Here is a 17,116-nt window from a genome sequence, read left to right on the forward strand (position 1 = left end):
CCAGTCCCACATGACCCCCAATACATACTACCACACTGGGGAAAAAAACTGCTTTTTATTATGGTCTAAAAAGAAAGAGTTGCCAGATCAGACTTCACTTCCAAAAGCCTTTCTCCAAAATTCTGTCTCTCTAACAGCTTCTCAAAATGTCACTCTGCCTTCCTTGGCTCCACCCATCAATGACCTAATCTCCCCAAGCAAAAAAACACAAATGATCTCTCCCGGGACCTGACAGCACATTAACTGCGTTCTCCTGAACTAGGAATGCCTGCCTCCCCCTCCCCAGGACCCTGCAGTTTACATGATATTTGACTTTCATTTGGTGAAAACGCGAAGTCTCTGGTCAACAATAGGTATTGGCATGTCATTGCAGCAATTTCTCACAGTGACTTCTGCCATTGTGAGTGCTCGAGTTAAACAAAAGCTTTCCAATGTCTAAGCCTCATCCCCTTTTCAGTCAGTGACTCTCTCTGGTGTCCCTATCTCCGTGGCTGTGATCCCACTTCAGCCACATTGAAAGCTGCCATGCTCACTCACACCTCAGCACATGATTAGACCCCGCACCTCCTGCACTTGGCTTCTGGCTCTAGTTGGACAACTTCTGTAAGATTTCACCAGTAGCCGCAATGCTGATACCCAAAAATGATCTGAAAATGTATAAATTGCAGATCATTGCCTTTCTACACAGGAAATATTTGTGTAAATATAGATACATGGAAAATAGGGACTGGCACCACAATATTGCAATCAGTCTCAAAAAAAAGTGTTCCAAATAAGTTAAATCTGTATTTTTTTCACATTCCCTCCCTTTTATCTCTATCTTCCTGTATCCCATTTGTTTTTTCTTTTTCTCTCAATTTCAGGTGCGAAATGTAGAGTCTGTGGTCAAGCGTTTCAAAACTGATTTGTATAACTGTGTGGCATTTATTCAGGAGCCAAAGAAATTGAAAGAAAGTATATGGCAAGTCTATGCGAAATATGTGCCGCAGTCAGAAGTGGTAAGACCTGCTTTTAAAATTGCAACATTTACTGAACTGTAAGGCCATTTGATTTCACAGAGAAATTTTTACCCTTTGTCTTCTCTACTGTTGAGAAGATGCTCCACTCGATCGCACAGAGAGACGTCCCATAGGCAAACACAGCAAAACTTCTTGATGTGTTGGGTGTTCTGGATCACAAACAGGTCACCAACACTGGAAGTGATATAACTCTATTTTATTATAAGGTTAACTACATTAACATACTTGAACTGTGGGTAAATGCAATACCAGCTTTAACTGTTGACCCTTGCCTAGTCCTTTTTAAAAAATATATATTTATTAAAGTTTTTTAACACAATTTTTCACCCTTACAAACAATAACCGCCCCCCCCCCGTAACAAAATAGAAAGAAATCGCACATAGCAAGATATATACATGGTAAAACGATATGTTACATAGCTTTGTACACTGGCTCGCTCCCGTACATGCCAGTTTCCCAAATCTTTCATGTGTTCTCATGCTCAAACACCACCTAGGCAAACCCCCCCCCCCGGGTTGCTGCTGCTGCTGACCGACCTTCCTCTAACGCTCCGCGAGATAGTCTAGGAACGGTTGCCACCGCCTGTAGAACCCCTGCGCAGACCCTCTCAAGGCAAACTTTATCCTCTCCAGCTTGATGAACCCGGCCATGTCGTTTATCCAGGCCTCCACGCTGGGGGGCTTCGCCTCCTTCCACATTAGCAAGATCCTTCGCCGGGCTACTAGGGACGCAAAGGCCAGAATACCGGCCTCTTTCGCCTCCTGCATTCCCGGCTCGTCCACTACTCCAAATATTGCTAGCCCCCAGCTTGGCATGACCCGGACTTTCACCACCTGAGATATTACTCCCGCCACTCCTCTCCAGAACCCCTCCAGTGCCGGGCATGACCAAAACATATGGACATGGTTCACCGGACTCCCTGAGCACCTTCCACATCTGTCCTCTACCCCAAAGAACCTACTCAACCTCGCCCCCGTCAAGTGCGCTCTGTGAACCACCTTAAATTGTATCAGGCTGAGCCTGACACACGAGGAGGAGGAATTAACCCTACCTAGGGCATCAGCCCATAACCCCTCCTCAATCTCCTCCCCCAGCTCCTCCTCCCATTTACCCTTCAGCTCCTCTACCAATGCTTTCCCCTCTTCTTTCATCTCCTGGTATATTGCCGACACCTTGCCCTCCCTGACCCATACACCCGAGATCACCCTGTCTTGAATTTCCTGTGCCGGGAGCAACGGGAACTCCCTCACCTGCCGCCTCACAAACGCCCTGACCTGCATGTATCTAAATGCATTTCCTGGGGGTATCTCAAACTTCTCCTCTAGTGCCCCTAGGCTCGCAAACGTCCCATCAATGAACAGATCCCCCATTCTTCTAATCCCCGCCCGATGCCAGCTCTGGAACCCCCCGTCCATCCTCCCCGGGACAACCCGGTGGTTACCCCTGATCGGGGACCACACCGAGGCTCCCATTGCACCCCTGTGCCGTCTCCACTGGCCCCAGAACCTTAGCGTTGCCGCCACCACCAGGGTCGTGGTATACTTTGACGACGAGAGCGGCAGCGGTGCCGTCACCAGCGCCCCCAGGCTCGTTCCTTTACAGGACGCCATCTCCACCCTCTTCCATGCCGTCCCCTCTCCCTCCATCACCCACTTGCGGATCATCGCCACATTTGCTGCCCAGTAGTAGCTCCCTAGGTTCGGCAGCGCCAACCCTCCTCGGTCCCTACTGCGTTCCAGAAACCCTCTCCTTACCCTCGGGGTCCTAGTCGCCCACACAAACTCCATAATATTCCTGCCTACTCTCTTAAAAAAGGCCTTGGTGATCATGATGGGAAGGCACTGAAACACAAAAAGAAACCTCGGAAGGACCACCATTTTGACCGACTGCACTCTACCCGCTAGCGAGAGCGGTAACATGTCCCATCTTTTGAAGTCCTCCTCCATCTGCTCCACCAACCTCGTCAGATTCAGTTTATGTAGGGCCCCCCAACTCCTGGCTATTTGGACCCCCAGGTACCGAAAGCTCCCCTCCGCCCTCCTCAGCGGTAGATCGCCTATCCCTTTTTCTTGGTCCCCTACCTGTACTACAAAAAGCTCACTCTTCCCTACATTGAGCTTATAGCCCGAAAAATCCCCAAACTCCCTTAGAGTCTGCATGACCTCCACCATCCCCGCCACTGGATCCGCCACATACAGCAACAGGTCATCTGCATAAAGCGACACCCGATGCGCTTCTCCCCCTCGGACCACCCCCCTCCATTTCCTAGACTCCCTCAATGACATGGCCAAGGGTTCGATCGCCAATGCAAACAACAGGGGGGACAGGGGGCACCCCTGCCTCGTCCCACGGTACAGCCGAAAGTACTCCGACCTCCGCCGATTCGTCACCACACTCGCCACCGGGGCTCTGTAAAGGAGCTTAACCCAACTAATAAACCCTCCCCCGAACCCAAACCTACGCAGCACTTCCCAGAGTTACTCCCACTCTACTCGGTCAAAGGCCGTCTCCGCGTCCATAGCTGCCACTATCTCCTCCTCTCCCTCCACCGATGGCATCATTATCACATTTAAGAGCCGCCGCACATTGGTGTTTAGTTGCCTGCCCTTTACAAATCCCGTCTGGTCCTCGTGGCTTACCCCCGGGACACAGTCCTCGATCCTCGTAGCCAGCACTTTTGACAGCAACTTAGCATCCACGTTGAGGAGCGAGATCGGCCTGTACGATCCACATTGCCGTGGGTCCTTGTCCCGCTTTAGGATCAAAGAAATCGTCGCCTCCGACATTGTCGGGGGCAGGGTCCCTTCCTCCCTTGCCTCATTAAATGTCCTCACTAGTATCGGGGCCAACAGGTCTACGTACTTCCTGTAGAACTCCACCGGGAACCCGTCCGGTCCCGGGGCCTTCCCTGCCTGCATACTCCCCAAACCCTTGCTCAGCTCCTCCAACCCAATTGGTGCCCCCAAACCAGCCACCTCTTGCTCCTCCAACCTCGGGAATCTCAATTGGTCTAGGAATCGTCTCATCCCCTCTTCCCCCGCTGGGGGCTTGGATCTGTACAGCTCCTCATAGAAGGCCTTGAATGCCTCGTTTATTTTCGTCGCACTCCGCACTGTGGCTCCCCTTTTATCCTTGACTCCTCCTATTTCCCTCGCTGCCATTCTCGTACGGAGCTGGTGTGCCAGCATCCGACTCGCCTTCTCCCCATACTCGTAGGTCGCCCCCTGCGCCTTCCTCCACTGTGCCTCCGCCTTCCCTGTGGTCAACAGATCAAACTCCGTCTGGAGACGTCGTCTTTCCCCAAGTAATCCCTCCTCAGGGGCCTCTGCGTATCTCCTGTCGACTCTTAAAATCTCCCCCACTAACCTCTCCCTTTCCATGCCCTCTATCTTCTCCCTATTGAGCCCTGATGGAGATTATCTCTCCCCTGATCACCGCCTTCAGCGCCTCCCATACCATCCCCACCCGCACCTCCCCATTGTCGTTGGCCTCCAGGTAATTTTCGATGCACCCCCTCACCTTCCCACACACCACCTCATCTGCCAGCAGTCCCACATCCAGCCTCCACAGCGGGTGTTTGTCCCTCTCCTCTCCCAACTCCAGTTCCACCCAGTGCGGGGCGTGATCCGAAACGGCTATGGCCGAATACTCTGTTCCCTCCACTTTCGGGATCAACGCCCTGCCCAGAACAAAAAAATCTAAATCCGGGAGTAGGCTTTCTGCACGTGGGAGAAAAAAGAAAATTCCCTGGCCTGCCGCCTGGCAAACCTCCACGGGTCCACTCCCCCCCATCTGATCCATAAACTCCCTAAGCACCTTGGCCGCCGCCGGCCTCTTTCCAGTCCTCGATCTGGAGCGGTCCAGTGCTGGGTCCAACACCGTATTGAAATCCCCACCCATTATCAGGCCTCCTACCTCCAGGTCCGGAATGCGCCCCAACATGCGCTTCATGAATCCGGCATCATCCCAGTTCGGGGCGTATACATTTACCAATACCACCCACGTCCCCTGCAACTTATCGCTCACCATCATATATCGCCCTCCATCATATATCGGCCTCCGTTGTCCACTACGATATTCTTGGCCTCAAACGACACCCGCTTCCCCACCAATATTGCCACCCCTCTATTCTTCGCGTCTAGCCGCGAATGGAATACCTGTCCTACCCATCCCTTTCTTAACCTGACCTGGTCCGCCACCTTCAAATGTGTCTCTTGGAGCATGACCACGTCTGCCTTCAGTCCCTTTAAGTACGCGAACACTCGGGCCCTCTTCACCGGCCCATTCAGGCCCCTCACATTCCACGTTATCAGCCGGATTGGGGGGCAGCTCCTGTCGCGGCCTTGTCTCTCTCCCCCAGCCCATGTAACATTTCCTGCGCGTGATTGACCCCCTATATACAACAATCATCAAACATCCCCCCTGCGGTGGTATGTATTAGGGGTAATACGGTACACCAGGAATGCCGAGGAGCTATTGGAGGACAGATGCTGGATCCCGATTAGATCCTCCACCTACTGGGCTCCACCCAGATAGGAGGGATATAAGAACCTGGGTTTAATCCCCGCAGCTGCATTCTGTGAGTGAGCTGCTGGGGAACGAGTCTGAACAAGTCTGCTCAATAAAGCCTCGATTGAAGTTCTTTACGTCTCGCCCCGTGTGTCATCGATGGTGCTACAATTTATTGAGCAGACTTAAAAAGGAATATGGAGCTCCGGATCACCCCGGAGTGCCTGCGAATCAGCCCCCACGCAGCAAACGCAACATCCGCGTTTAAACACTGGCTGGTGTGCTTTGAGGGATACCTCCGAACAGCCCCCGGCAGACCAACAGTAGACCAGAAGATGCAGGTCCTGCATTCCAGGGTGAGTCCCAAAATCTACGCACTCAGCAAGGGCGCGGAAGAATTCCCAGAGGCAATCAACTTGCTGAAGGAGATCTACATTAAGCCCGTCAACCAGGTCTACGCACGCTACCAGCTCGCGACGAGACGACAAATCCCCGGGGAATCGCTAGACGATTTCTTCAACGCTCTAACGATCCTGGGACGAAACTGCAACTGCCCAGCGGTTACGGCGAACGAACATACGGACCTCCTGATCAGAGACGCTTACATAGCAGGTTTGGCATCGTCGCAAATTCGCAAGAGACTTTTAGAGAAAGACTCTCTCAGACTCACAGAGGTATGGGCCCTTGCAGCCTCCCTCGACGTGGCCTCCCAAAACGCCCGCGCCTATGCCTCCGACTGCGCTGCAGCCCCTTGGGCTCCGTGGACCCCCACCACGACGGACCCCCCGGCAACCCCAACCCCTCCGCAAGTGTGCGCAGCCAGAATCCCAGACCATCCGGGGGGCCCCCGCTGCTACTTTTGCGGGCAGTCAAAACACCCCCGCCAGCGCTGCCCGGCCCGCTCGGCCACCTGCAAAAGCTGCGGTAAAAAGGGGCACTACACAGCGGTGTGCCAGTCCCGTGGGGTCGCCGCAATTTCCGGGGAACAAATGGGACCATGGGCTCAACTCCCCCAGCGACCCACGGGCGGCCAACGGGCTCTGCCATTTTGGACCCCGGACACCACGAGGGGGGGACGGGCGCCGCCATCTTCCTACCCACAGGCCGCGTGCGATCCATGGGAGCGGCCATTTTGTCCACCCCCGGCCGCGTGCGACTCATGGGAGCGGCCATTTTGTCCACCCCCGGCCTCGTGCGACTCAGGGGAGCGGCCATTTTGTCCACCCCCGACCGCGTGCGATCCATTGACGCCACCATCTTGGCTGACAGGCAAGGACCCCGGCGTGGACGGCTCCACACTGCCTGAAGACAATGGCCTGATACACCAACCACGTTTGGCATCGGTGACCCTCGACCAGTCGTGGCCCCGGACGCTCCAGACGACAATGACAAAGGTGCTGGTGAACGGTCACGAAATGCCGTGTTTGATCGACTCGGGGAGCACGGAGAGTTTTATTCACCCGGACACGGTAAGACGCTGTTCCCTTGTAATTCGGCCAAGCACCCAAAAAATTTTCCTGGCGGCGGGGTCCCACTCCGTTGAAATCAAAGGGTTCTGCGTCGCAAACCTAACGATGCAGGGGAGAGAGTTCAAAAATTACCGGCTGTCCTTCCCCACCTCTGCGCTCCCACCCTCCTGGGGTTGGACTTCCAATGCAACCTTCAGAGCTTAACATTCAAATTTGTTTGACGGCCCTATACCCCCACTGACTATCTGCGGCCTCGCGACACTCAAGGTCGAACCGCCCTCCCTGTTTGCGAACCTCACCCCGGATTGCAAACCCGTCGCCACTAGGAGCAGACGGTACAGCACGCAGGACCGGATGTTTATCAGGTCCGAAGTACAGCGGCTGCTGAAGGAAGGCATAATCCAGGCCAGCAATAGTCCCTGGAGAGCCCAGGTGGTAGTAGTGAAGACAGGGGAGAAGCAAAGGATGGTCGTAGACTTCAGTCAGACCATTAACAGGTACACGCAGCTAGATGCGTACCCTCTTCCCCGCATATCCGACATGGTCAATAGGATTGCACAGTACAAGGTCTTCTCCACCGTGGACCTTAAGTCCGCCTACCACCAGCTCCCCATTCGCCCCGGTGACCGCAAGTACACTGCCTTCGAAGCAGACGGGCGGCTATACCACTTCTTAAGGGTTCCATTCGGCGTCACAAACGGAGTCTCGGTCTTCCAACGAGAGATGGACCGAATGGTCGACCAGCACGGTTTACGGGCCACGTTCCCGTACCTCGACAACATCACCATCTGCGGCCACGACCAGCAGGACCACGACGCCAACCTCCGCAAATTCCTCCAGACCGCTAACGCCCTCAACCTCACCTACAACGAGGAAAAATGCGTGTTTAGCACCGACCGTCTAGCCATCCTGGGCTACGTAGTGCGTAATGGAGTGATAGGCCCCGACCCCGAACGCATGCGCCCCCTCATGGAGTTCCCTCTCCCCCACTGTACCAAAGCCCTGAAACGCTGCCTGGGCTTTTCTTATTACGCCCAGTGGGTCCCCCAGTACGCAGACAAGGCCCGCCCACTAATCCAGTCCACAACTTTTCCCCTGTCGACAGAGGCCCACCAGGCCTTCAGCCGCATCAAAACGGATATCGCAAAGGCCACGATGCGCGCCATCGATGAGTCCCCCCCCCTTCCAAGTCGAGAGTGACGCGTCCGACGTCGCTCTGGCGGCCACGCTCAACCAAGCGGGCCGACCCGTGGCCTTTTTCTCCCGGACCCGACACGCTTCAGAAATTCGCCACTCCTCAGTAGAAAAGGAGGCCCAAGCCATAGTGGAAGCTGTGCGACATTGGAGGCATTACCTGGCCGGTAGGAGATTCACTCTCCTCACTGACCAATGGTCGGTAGCCTTCATGTTCGATAATGCACAACGGGGCAAGATAAAAAACGATAAGATCCTGCGGTGGAGGATCGAACTCTCCACCTACAACTACGAGATCTTGTACCGTCCCGGAAAGCTGAACGAGCCGTCCGATGCCCTATCTCGCGGCACTTGTGCCAACGCACAAGTGGACCGTCTCCAAGCCCTCCACGAGGACCTCTGCCACCCGGGGGTCACTCGTTTCTACCACTTCATAAAGGCTCGCAACCTCCCTTACTCTGTCGAGGACGTCCGAACAGTCACCAGGAACTGCCAAATCTGCGCAGAATGCAAACCGCATTTTTTCAGGCCAGATAGAGCGCACCTGATAAAGGCTTCCCGTCCCTTTGAACGCCTCAGTTTGGATTTCAAAGGCCCCCTCCCCTCCACCGATCGCAACACGTACTTTCGTAACGTCGTTGACGAATACTCCCGCTTCCCCTTCGCCATCCCCTGCCCCGACATGACCGCGGCCACGGTCATTAAAGCCCTCGGCACCATCTTTACCCTGTTCGGTTTCCCCGCCTACATCCATAGCGACAGGGGGTCCTCCTTCATGAGTGACGAGCTGCGTCAATTCCTGCTCAGCAAGGGCATAGCCTCGAGCAGGACGACCAGCTACAACCCCCGGGGGAACGGGCAGGTAGAGAGGGAGAACGGAACGGTCTGGAGGACCATCCTACTGGCCCTACGGTCTAGGAGTCTCCCAACTTCCCGCTGGCAGGAAGTCCTCCCGGATGCACTTCACTCTATCCGGTCCCTGCTGTGTACCACCACTAACCAAACGCCTCACGAGCGCCTCCTTGTCTTCTCTAGGAGGTCCGCTTCTGGAACGTCACTTCCGACCTGGCTGGCAGCCCCGGGACCCATCCTGCTCCGGAAACATGTGCGGGCGCACAAATTAGACCCGCTGGTGGAAAAGGTACATCTACTCCATGCAAACCCGCAGTACGCATACGTGGCGTACCCAGACGGCCAACAGGACACGGTCTCTCTGCGGGACCTGGCGCCCGCCGGAGCTCCCCCGCCCCCCCCCCCCCCCAACACAAATCACCTCCCCCTCACTCCCGCCGGTGCACCCCACAGCCCCTTCCCAGGGGGATCGGTCCTCCTCCCAGGCTCATCCAGGAGTAAGGAAACAGAAGGGGACAGCGCGATGCTCCCAGAGTCGACCGGACCCAAGCCAGCACCACCACCACCACCCGGGCTGAGACGATCGGAAAGGGCGACCAGAGCACCATCTCGACTCATCGAATCGACTTAAGATGTATATAATTCAGTGGCCCAGTAAAGCGGCGTTGTTGTAAATAGTTAACGCTGCAAATCGGGTAAAATGTGAATAATTCGGTGGCCCAGTATGAGCGGCATGATTGTATATAGTTCAATGGTAAGGTACCGACCCTGTAAATCCCTACCACCATACCACCCACCACCCAGCAGGGTTCTTTTTTAACAAGGGGAGAATGTAGTGGTATGTATTAGGGATAATACGGTACACCAGGAATGCCAAGGAGCTATTGGAGGACAGATGCTGGATCCCGATTGGATCCTCCACCTACTGGGCTCCACCCAAATAGGAGGGATATAAGAACCTGGGTTTAATCCCCGCAGCTGCATTCTGTGAGTGAGCTGCTGGGGAACGAATCTGAACAAGTCTGCTCAATAAAGCCTCGATTGAAGTTCTTTACGCCTCGCCCCGTGTGTGATCGATGGTGCTACACCCCCCACCCTCACAAACCCTCAGTTTGAGTCCAACTTTTCGGTTTGAATAAAGGTCCACGCCTCTTCAGGCGTTTCAAAATAATGGTGCTGATCCTTGTATGTGACCCAAAATTGCACTGGCTGCAGCATTCCGAATCTCACTCCTTTCCGGTGCAACACCGCCTTGGCCCGGTTGAAACCCGCTCTCCTCTTTGCAACCTCCGTGCTCCAGTCCGGGTATATTCGGATCTCCGCATTGTCCCACCTGCTGCTCCGCTCTTTCTTGGCCCATTTCAAGACCCTCTCTCTGTCCGTGAAACGGTGAAACCTCACCACCATCGCCCTTGGCGGCTCGTTTGCCTTGGGCCTCCTCGCCAGCACCCGGTGTGCCCCATCCAGCTCCAGCGGCCTCGAAGGGGCCTCCGCACCCATCATCGCCTCGAGCATCGTGCTCGCATATGCCCCGGCATCGGCCCCCTCCACTCCTTCAGGGAGACCCAGGATCCGCAGGTTCTTTCTCCTCGACCTGTTCTCCAGGTCTTCGAATCTTCCCGCCCACCTCTTGTGCAGCGACTCGTGCTCCTCGACTCTCACCGCCAGGCCCAAGATCTCGTCCTCATTCTCACTGACTCTCTTCTGCACCTCCTGGATCTTTACCTCGTGGGCCTTCTGGGTCATCCCTAGTCCTTCAATCGCCGACAACATAGGCGCCAGCATCTCCTTCCGCAGCTCCTCGAAGCAGCGCTTGATGAACTCCTGCAGCTCCGGCCCGCATTCCGCTTTGTCCCTGGCCGCTGCCATTTTGCTTTCCTTCCCTTGCTTCTCCCGCTGCTCCAATGCCGCTTTTTTGGCCGTTTCACTTCTGGTCCGGTCCATAAAAGTTGAAGGGGATCTCGCTCTTCCCTTCCCCACGGGTCGTCTTCAAAGAAATTCCCATTGGGGCTCCTCTAAAGAGCCCGAAAGTCCGTGATAGCGGGAGCTGCCGGATCGTGCGGCTTAGCTCCGCATAGCCGCAACCGGAAGTCTTGCCTTGCCTAGTCCTAACCAGGTGATGCACTCAGCACATAGTGAATGTCTGTGTTGCAGGCTGTGAGCTCTGTGCTCCTAGCTGGCTGCTACTAGAATGAGTGTCCCCTGTCTTTATAGTGCGTGTGCTCTCACTAGTGATTGGCTGCGGTGTTGTGTATGCTGATTGGTCCCACTGCATGTCCATCAATGTGTGCGTGTGTGTGTGTCTGCACCATAATATACTGGTGTATATTATGACATCCTCCCTTTTATATAAAGAACATGTGCCTGCGTGACAATAAATATTGTGTAGTGAATGTACCTGACTATGTGTGTGTGTGTTATTTACATGACTATGTACATGAGGCTAATCTATTTACACGGGAAGGTGCCTGGTGCAGAGAAATAGGGTGTCACACCAACAACGAAATGAACATTATATACAAACTATTGGAACCATGAAACAGGATAACAGAACAGATCAAAGAGTCCAACATTGTAAAACTCATAAGTCAAGTCTCTGAGATGGGCAAGAAATTCTGATTGACCGCCTCAAGGGTGGGTCAGGAGCCACCGGCTGAGGAACGGGCTGGGCCACGGCAGAGTGAGGAGGATGCAGAGTATTCGGAATCTCCACATAGTCCAGGTTGGGGACAGCAGGAGGGCGTGGCACCGGTGGAGGATCATGTAGCGAGCGTGGAACGAGACGTAGGGCACGCCGATTGCGGCAGCGAATGGAACCATCTGGCAGACGAACCAGGAACGAGCGGGGCGACACCTGCCGAACAACCACAGCAGTTGCAGACCAGCCACCCTCCGGAAGATGGATGCGGGCGTTGTCATCCGGCGCCAGAGCAGGGAGATCAGTCGCCCGAGCGTCATGCGCCGCCTTGTGTTGTGCATGAGACTGTTGCATCCGCTGGAGGACCGGAACGTGGTCGAGGTCTGGGACGTGAATGGACGGCACCGTGGTCCTGAGGGTGCGACCCATGAGCAGCTGGGCTGGCGACAGGCCCGTGGAGAGTGGGGCCGAACGATAGGCCAGCAAGGTAAGGTAGAAGTCGGATCCTGCAGCGGCAGCCTTGCAGAGGCGACAAATTCTGGTTGACCGCCTCAAGTGTGGGTCAGGCGCCACCGGCTGAGGAACGGGCTGGGCCACGGCAGAGTGAGGAGGATGCAGAGTATTCGGAATCTCCATATAGCCCAGGTTGGGGACAACAGGAGGGCGTGGCACCGGGTGGAGGATCATGTAGCGAGCGTGGAACGAGACGTAGGGCATGCCGATTGCGGCAGCGAATGGAACCATCTGGCAGACGAACCAGGAACGAGCGGGGAGACATCTGCCGAAGAACCACAGCAGTTGCAGACCAGCCACCCTCCGGAAGATGGATGCGGGCGTTGTCATCCGGCGCCAGAGCAGGGAGATCAGTCGCCCGAGCGTCATGTGCCAGCTTGTGTTGTGCATGAGACTGTTGCATCCGCTGAAGGACCGGAACGTGGTCGAGGTCTGGGACGTGAATGGGCGGCACCATGGTCCTGAGGGTGCGACCCATGAGCAGCTGGGCTGGCGACAGGCCCGTGGAGAGTGGGGCCGAATGATAGGCCAGCAAGGCAAGGTAGAAGTCGGATCCTGCATCGGCAGCCTTGCAGAGGAGCCGTTTGACGATGTGGACGCCCTTTTCTGCTTTGCCATTGGATTGCGGGTGCAGGGGACTGGATGTCACATGCACACAGTTGTACCTGCTGGCAAAGTTGGACCACTCCTGGCTCGCGAAGCAGGGTCCATTGTCCGACATCACAGTGAGTGGGATGCTGTGTCGAGCAAAGGTCTCCTTGCAGGCACGGATGACCGCTGATGATGTGATGTTGTGCAGGCGTACGACCTCCGGGTAGTTCGAAAAATAGTCTACGATAAGAACATAGCCCCTGCCGAGCGCATGGAACAGGTCAACACCTACCTTAGACCAAGGGGACGTGACCAACTCATGGGGCTGTAGGGTCTCACGTGGTTGGGCCGGCTGGAACCGCTGACAGGTGGGGCAGTTGAGCACTGTGTTGGCGATGTCCTCATTGATGCCGGGCCAGTGTACACAGCCTCTCGGGCCCTCCGTCGGCACTTCTCCACGTCAAGATGGCCCTCGTGTAGCTGTTCTAAAGCATGCTGTGCGGGATCACAATGCGGTCCAGCTTCAGGAGGACACCATCGACTACTGCCAGATCGTCTCTGATATTGTAGAACTGCGGGCATTGGCCCTTGAGCCACCCGTCCATCATGTGGCGCATGACACGCTGTAGTAGGGGGTCAGCCGCAGTCTCGCGGCGAATGTGAATAAGGCGTTCATCCGTGGCCGGCAGATTGGAGGCCGTGAAGGCCACATGGGCGTCAACCTGGCAGACGAACCCCTCTGGGTCACACGGGGTGTTGACTGCCCTGGACAGAGCATCGGCTATGATCAGGTCCTTGCGCGGGGTGTATACGAGCTGGAAATCGTTCTGCCGGAGTTTAAGCAGAATGCGCTGGAGGCGAGGGGTCATATCATTCAGGTCTTTTTGTATAATGTTGACCAGCGGGCGATGGTCGGTCTCGACAGTGAATTGGGGGAGGCCGTACACGTAATCATGAAATTTGTCGACCCCAGTCAACAGGCCCAGGCACTCCTTTTCGATCTGCGCATAGCGCTGTTCCGTGGGGGTCATGGCACGTGACGCATATGCAACAGGGGCCCATGATGAGGCCTCATCACGTTGCAGGAGCACCGCCCCAATGCCGGATTGGCTGGCATCCGTTGAAATTTTTGTTTCCTTCGTGGGATCAAAAAATGCCAATACCGGGGCTGTGGTAAGCTTGGTCTTAAGCTCCTCCCATTCACACTCGTGGGCGGGAAGCCATTGGAAGTCTGTCGTCTTCCTGACCAGGTTCCGGAGAGCTGTGGTATGGGAGGCGAGGTTGGGGATGAACTTCCCCAGGAAGTTGACCATGCCCAAAAATCGGAGGACCGCCTTCTTATCTGCTGGCTTCTGCATGGCCGTGATGGCTGCCACCTTGTCCTCATCCGGCCGCACACCCAACCGGGAGATGTGGTCCCCTAGGAACTTGAATTCCGTCTGGCCGAAGGAACATTTGGCTCTGTTGAGGCGAAGGCCTTGGTCCCGTATTCGTTTGAAAACGCGCTGGAGGCGACTGATATGCTCCTGCGGGGTGGTGGACCAAATTATGATGTCATCAACATAGACGCGCACACCCTCAATGCCCTCCATCATTTGCTCCATGATCCGGTGGAATACTTCTGATGCCGATATAATCCCAAACGGCATCCTGTTGTAGCAGTATCTGCCAAACGAGGTCTTAAAGGTACACAGCTTTCTGATGGACCTGTCCAGTTGAATTTGCCAGAATCCTTTCGAGGCGTCAAGTTTGGTGAAGATGTTGGCCCGAGCCATCTCACACGTAATCTCCTCGCGCTTGGGGATAGGGGTCCTTGAGGGGTGCTGGGACTCTGCGAGGTGCATGAACCACAGGCGTGGCGTCTTGTTTGAGCAGGATTTTGGAAGTGTATGGAAACGTGCCCATGCCTTCGAAAATGTTGCGGTGCTGGTTGATGATGGCATTGTGATGCGCCCCGAAGTCCGCATCCTGGAAGGCAGACGTGTCCTCTGGAGAGAGAGAGTGTACTCGTTGAATGAGTTTTAGGAGTTTGCACGCCTGTGCGCCTGGCAGAGAGTCCTTCGAGGAGCCCACGATCTCGAAGGGAAGGATGGCTTTTCGCGAGGTGTGCGTCACTTCGAGTTGGCATGAACCTGTAGCAGGAATGACGTTGCCATTGTAGACCACTAGTTGGCAGGTCGACGGAAGAATGGTTGGTTCAACCTCAAGGGTCTGAAAGTCTGACCACACTAGGAGATTAGCGAAAGCACCAGTGTCCAGGCGGAATCGTATCTGGGATCGGTTGACCGTCAGGGTGGCACACCACTCGTCGTCTGGATCAATGCTGTGCACTGACAGCAGCTCGTGGTTTTTGTAACAGCGACTCGAAAAGGCTCCCTCGGGTCCTCGGTGTCACTGATCTGCGGGAATTCGGAATCGGACTCGGTGAACGTGGGTTGAATTGCCAGAACGTTCCTGCGAGGCTGGCTGAAGCGATACGAATTGGCAGGCTGAGCTGCTCGACAGCAGGCAGCATAGTGGCCAAGTCTGCCACATCGTAGGCATTGTCGCGATTTTGCAGGTCATTGCCGCTTTAAATGGGCGGAGCCACAGTTGTCGCATGTCGTGACGTCAGTACGCTCGTTGCGCCACCGCGCGTGCGTGGTGCGGTCCTGCGTGGTGCGCGCCTGCGCATCACGTTCCTCCACGTCACCGTCCCCTCGTTTGGCGTGTACAAGCGCGGGAGGCTGCGAAAAGCGCGCAAAATGGCCGCCCTCATCCAGGCTGCACCCTTGAGGGTGTTCAATTGTTTGGACCCATTCCGCCTCGTGGGGACCTTGCCGCGCCATTTCAGCCGCCTGTATGTGGGACTACCGGCTGGTGGCATTTTCATGCAGGACACTGGTCTCAATGGCAGTCACTAGGGTGAGTTACTTAATTTTGAGGAGCTGCTGACGCAGGGGGTCCGACAGAACACCAAATACGATCTGGTCGCGTATCATGGAAATTAAAAAATGAAATGAAAATCGCTTATTGTCACAAGTAGGCTTCAATGAAGTTACTGTGAAAAGCCCCTTGTCGCCATATTCCGGCGCCTGTTCGGGGAGGCTGGTACGGGAATCGAACCGTGCTGCTGGCCTGCCTTGGTCTGCTTTAAAAGCCAGCGATTTAGCCAAGTGTGCTAAACCAGCCCCTGAATTGGAGTCGGAGGTGGGCCCGTAGCCGCAGGACTGCGCAAGGATGCGGAGGTGTGTTAAAAAGGATTGGAAAGGCTCATCCTTACCCTGCAAGCGCTGCTGGAAGAGGTATCTTTCGAAGCTTTCATTGACCTCTATGCTGAAGTGTGTCGAATTTGAGGGCAACCGTCTTGTACTTTGCCTTGTCCTCGTCGTCTGCGAATGTGAGGGAGTTGAAGATGTGGATGGCGTGTTGCCCGGCCGTGGAGAGGAGCAGAGCAATCTTCCTGGTGTCCAAGGCGTTCTCCCTGTCCATGGCTTCGAGGAAGAGCTGGAAGCACTGTTTAAAAATCTTCCAATTGACCCCGAGATTACCGGCGATGCGGAGCGGCGGCGACGAGTTGATGTTCTCCACACTTCAGGATACCGGAATGCTAATTAGTTGCAGGTGGGTCTCAGAAGTGCTAGTATTCAACCACTCCTTGTACCATGATGTGTTGGGTGTTCTGGATCACAAACAGGTCACCAACACTGGAAGTGGTGCAACTCTATTTTATTATAAGGTTAACTATATTAACATACTTGAACTGTGGGTAAATGCAATACCAGCTTTAACTGTTGACCCTTGCCTAGTCCTAACCAGGTGATGCACTCAGCACATGGTGAATGTCTGTGTTGCAGGCTGTGAGCTCTGTGCTCCGAGCTGGCTGCTACTAGAATGAGCGGGAACTCTCCTGTCCTCTGTCTTTATAGTGCGTGTGCACTCACTGGTGATTGGCTGCGGTGTTGTGTATGCTGATTGGTCCCACTGCATGTCCATCAGTGTGTGTCTGCACCATAATATACTGGTGTATATTATGACACCTCTTTCACCTGTTGCATGAATTCCTGAGAGAAGCACAAGATTGTTAGCATGAAAGCATACATAACTTTTAATGAACCACCTTCTATCCTATTATTTTCTGTTGTATTGCACAATTACTTTCATGAAGATCCATGTTGTACATTTGTCTGCTTTTTCAAAAAATTCAATCGTGAAACGTGGATGTTGTTGGCTAGGTCTGCATTTATCGCCCATCCCATTTTGCACTTGAGAAAATGGCGATGAGCCATATTCTTGAACTGCTGCAATCCATGAGATGTAGATACACCCATAGTGCTATTAGGAAGGGAGT

General features: G+C 54.7%; 1 protein-coding gene across 1 annotated transcript in view; it reads left to right on the forward strand.

Annotated features, from left to right (window-relative positions):
- The window catches only part of cfap57 (cilia and flagella associated protein 57), a 143,646-nt gene that overhangs the window by 102,202 nt on the left and 24,328 nt on the right, over positions 1-17,116 (forward strand). The window contains exon 19 of the mRNA XM_072510600.1: positions 864-998. Within this exon, the coding sequence (XP_072366701.1) occupies positions 864-998 (135 nt within the window). The remainder of the gene's footprint in view (positions 1-863; positions 999-17,116) is intronic.

This window comes from Scyliorhinus torazame, chromosome 7 (genome assembly GCF_047496885.1).
Source record: "Scyliorhinus torazame isolate Kashiwa2021f chromosome 7, sScyTor2.1, whole genome shotgun sequence".
Classification (NCBI taxonomy): Eukaryota; Metazoa; Chordata; class Chondrichthyes; order Carcharhiniformes; family Scyliorhinidae; genus Scyliorhinus; species Scyliorhinus torazame.